The sequence below is a fragment of the Brassica oleracea genome, chromosome C4, assembly GCF_000695525.1.
Source record: "Brassica oleracea var. oleracea cultivar TO1000 chromosome C4, BOL, whole genome shotgun sequence".
Taxonomy (NCBI): Eukaryota; Viridiplantae; Streptophyta; class Magnoliopsida; order Brassicales; family Brassicaceae; genus Brassica; species Brassica oleracea.
In genome coordinates this window covers 26,529,592-26,534,186 of record NC_027751.1, presented here as the reverse complement: position 1 = coordinate 26,534,186, position 4,595 = coordinate 26,529,592, and the positions used below count along the sequence as shown (strand labels likewise).

Sequence of the window (4,595 nt, the reverse complement as noted above, 5' to 3'; positions counted from 1 at the left end):
GCACTAAGTGGTTAACTTGATGCAAGCCTTAAGAACAACAGTGAATGAAGACAATCGATTTATAACTTATTTATGTCAAGCTCACGGATCTAACACCCTAACACCCTAGACTAAGCAAGCTGACTACTCAGCCATGGAGCAAGAAAACACAGAGACAGAGATATAAAGCAACATGAAATATGACTGAAATAAAGTAATAAGATTCAGGGGGTTCTTCTCTAAATCGAGAGAGATGGCCTTCTCCCTTTACAAAGTAGCAAAATCTCAAGTCTCCAACTCTAAGGTCTGGTTTCTTCTCAAAACAAAGCGTAGAATAGTCAGGAGAAACAGAAAAAGAAGATATATCAAAGCCACAGGCGGCTGGCAGAGAAAATAGAGAGGTTAGGTCAAATCCCGAAATAGGTTGTAGTTTCCTTAAAAATCTCTGCCGCTGGAACAGACATCCAGAACAGTCACTCGGGTTGCTCCGCTATCCGGGACAGTCATCTGCTTGATAATCACCAAATTGCACTGTTTTCTTACTCTTTTGTTCCAGCTGGTCCATCTCCCATCCAATACAACTCCAGACCTGTAATGACTCGAAAAGGACAAGGAAGACTCGATAAAGACTTGAAAACCAATTGAAAAGCATATATACAAGATGTATAAAACACCATATATCACATTCCCCGGAGAGAGAACGTGAAAGCCTCGGTGGCCACGCGCTGTCGAAATCTGGTGTGGTGTGGATTCGAACTCGGATCCCTTGGGGATCCACGTAACGCCTTGACCACCCGACTACAGACACGTGGTTTATGTGTTAAGTGTACGTATGTCATGAAATAATAACCCAGGGAAAGGACAAAAATAAGTACCTGAATCATATGGTTTTTTAGCATGGGATGATCAAAAGCTGGTTGCTTCGCAATAGGTATGCAATCGATTATTTCCCCGTCTGAGCTCTGGTAAATACAACGAATAATGCAAAAAAAACTTTTATAAATTAATAATATGTTAGCAATAATTATTTTTAAATTTATAGAATTAATGATTTAAATTTTTTAAAATTTATTTAAATATATCATATTTGTTGTATTCATTAATATTTTGATACATGTTTATATAAATTATATTGTATTTATAAAACAAATTATGTAAAATATGTAATTATTTTCGGAAAGTTATATTCGTTTATACTACCTCAATGGATTTAAGAGCTTGCTTGTTGAGTTGCTTAAGCCTGAGTTCAATCTCTTGCTCCCGCTGACCAGAAAGGTTGACTTTTCCAGCCATTGGTTCCATTATCATCGTTACCATCACCATTAGCACAACCATGAGATATCCCACCATCGGTTTATTCGCCAAGGAACATACAGCCATGGCTTAATTGAGAGATTATTTTACTTTTGTCGAATGATATACTAAAAGCATGACTTGATGGAAGATGTTAGCGCTCGTCTTATATAATTAAAAAAGTATTGACTGTGATTTTTATCGGTAATCTATGTTATAAATCATGGAGTGGATTGCTATTAACCAAGATCAGAAGAGAAGGCCCATCAGCCACGACCAGACCTAGCCGCGGCCGCGTCCAGAGGAGAGAGAATCGGCCACTCCTTTGGCCGACTTAGGATTAGGACGTTTTCCTTTTCTTGTTATCTTTAGTAGTTTTCATATTTCCTCTTGGATTAGTTTTTGTACTCTTTCCTTTTATCTCTTCTTTGTAACCTCTATATAAAGGGAACTTATATTCAGAAATAAAACACACAGTTTCCTCATTCTTTTACAACACGTTATCAGCACGATAGCCTCCAAAACCCTGAGACAAAATCGAAACCTAAAAGCCAAAACCGGCGACCACTCTTAAACCCTAGACATGTTCTTCGTATGTTCAACAACTCAGACGAAACCCATCCAGCTTGCGATCGCATCCGAGACACATCGCATCCGAGACAGACCCGCGTCCGTCCTCAGCTCGCGCCTGCCCCCGTCTGCGACCCGATAGGAGACAGCAAACGTCCGTTCGTCTCAGCTTGAAGTTTCATCCGTTCACGTTCTCTCTCTCTCTTTGGTGGTCCGGTTCTAAACCTCTACAAAGCAAAGGTATATCTTGATCTGAGAACCTAGAAAGATAAAAACCCTAATCCATTATTATGGAAACTTTGTTCTTGATGAAACCCTAAGAAATTACATAATTAAAATCTACAAATCTCATAACTAGTAACAAGGATCGATTCCATTAGAACATAATTGATTGATTATTTCTTTCTGCTCTGAATTTGAGAAACCCTAATTTTGGAATCGAAAACCCTAAAACTAAAGCTTGAATTCGATTTTATTTATTCTTGCTTGACTGATTGGTTTGATAAATATGAGGTTTAGGATTGTTAGATTGATTGAAATAATCTAATCTAGAATTTAAATCCTAAAGGCCTTGAAACCTTAATCTTGAAATTGAATCCTACTAGTGTTTAAATTGGAAACCCTAGAATTGATTAAGGATTACTCGCATACATATGAACCTGAATATGAATTGCATTCATACTGTTTTAATAAGATCGACCAGCATATAGAACATACGAATTGGAAACTGATTGCATTGATAAATACATATGGCCGTGTGGCCTTAATCTCTCTGGTACATGTAGAATCATAAATTAGGATTGTTCGCACCATGGTCATGTAGATTTATATATCCGATCCTATTGCTTGACTACATGGCCGTGGGCTTAATTGTTTGCACCATGGTCGATTAGATTGATTGTTTTTCATAAATGTGTAAGACAAGTTTGTGGCCGAGCTTGTTAATATACCATGCGGCCACATGATCACATTGTGAACCTAAATTGTAAATGATGATGTGATTCAGATGTCGAAAATCTCAAATAGAGACTATGCAGCCCTTAATCTCTCCGGAGATAACTACTTGCAGTGGGCGCTAGATACAAAGATCAGCTTAAGGTCAAAAGGACTTGGTGATACTATCATCAAGGGCAAAAATGAGACCGACAAGAATCGGTACAGGGCTATAAGTATTATACGCCATCATCTCATTGAAGGTCTAAAAGATCAGTACATTACGATGGAAAATCCACTAGAGCTTTGGGATGCTTTACAGCATAGATATGATCACCAGAAAATGGTGCTACTCCTAAAGGCTAGAAATGACTAGAAGAATCTAAGATTCATGGATTATAAGTCAGTGGATGAGGACAATTCAGTCTTATTTAAGACGGGCTCGATGCTGAGACTTTGTGGTGAAGTTGTAACCGAAGAAGAGTTACTTGAGAAAACATTCTCTACATTTCATTCATCGAACATAATACTGCAGCAGCAGTACAGAATGAAAGGCTTCGCCACATACACTGATCTGATCTCGTGCCTGCTACTGGCCGAGACAAACAATGAGCTCCTGATGAAGAACAGTGAAGCTAGACCTGTTGGAACAGCTCCATTACCAGAGGCCAATGAAGTTGAAAAGAAAGATCCTAACGAGTGCAATTACATCCAGAATGATAAGAGATCACATGGCAAAGGCCGAGGTGGATACAGGAACCGTGATCGTGACAATTACTCAAACAGCCGAGATAGATACTTGGCCGGCCGGAAAGGAAACCATAATAACCGTGGTCGTGGTTCCAATCCCGGCCGTGGCCGAGGTAGTTATGGCCAAGGTCGAGGCGGCATATCCAAACCGTCTTACTCGACCAAATCCGTTTGTCACAGATGTGGAATGGGCAACCATTGGGCCAAGAATTGTAGAACCCCTAAGCACTTATGTGAGCTCTACCAAGAAGGTCTGAAGAACAAGAACCCGGAGGCTCACATGGTTCATGATTCCAGTTATGAGGCTGATAATGAATCCGACATTGCTAAAGATGACCAAATGGATTTTGAGACTTCTGATTGTCTCAAAGACTAAAATTTTTGATACGACTTATTTTATTGCTTTATGATTGCTTTGGTGTTTTTTTTTATTTTTATTGTTTGAATTCATAATAAGAAAGTTTTAAAGTTTTATAAAGTCTCTGAGAAACGAAATCTTATTACTTATAGAAATGAATGATGAGATGAGCATACTCGTGGTGGATAGTGGCACAAGTCACACAATACTTAGAGACAAAAGATATTTCATAAATCTCACAATGCAAAGTGCAAACGTACACACCATTGCAGGTGTAGCCGGCCTGATTGAAGGTCACGGCCAGGCATGTGTATTGATGCCTAAGAGCACTCATCTAGAGATCAAAACTGCCTTGTATTCCCCAAGCTCTAAAAGAAACTTATTGAGTTTCAAAGACATAAGATTGAATGGTTTCCATCTTGAAACATGGGAAGAAGGAAATAAAGAATTACTTAACATAATTTCGATCACCAAAGGCAATAAAAGGATCCTAGAAACCTTACCTGCAATGTCTACTGGCCTATACTATGCAAAGGTCAGTATGATCGAGGCTAATGCCTGCGAAATATTCACTCTATGGCATAACCGGCAAGGCCACCCCGGTACTAATATGATGCGAAAGTTGATGATGAATTCACAAGGGCACAGGTTCAAAGGAGTGTCCCATACAATCTCACATGTGCAGCATGTGCACAAGGGAAACTCATAACTA

At 39.1% G+C, this 4,595-nt stretch overlaps 1 protein-coding gene across 1 annotated transcript; it reads left to right on the top strand.

Annotated features, from left to right (window-relative positions):
* Window positions 1–3,166: 3,166 nt before the first annotated feature.
* On the top strand, window positions 3,167–3,901 carry LOC106338519. Its single transcript, XM_013777477.1, has 2 exons — window positions 3,167–3,638; window positions 3,777–3,901. Exons 1-2 carry the CDS (start codon window positions 3,167–3,169, stop codon window positions 3,899–3,901), a joined length of 597 nt encoding a protein of 198 aa, XP_013632931.1.
* The last annotated feature ends 694 nt before the right edge of the window (window positions 3,902–4,595 follow it).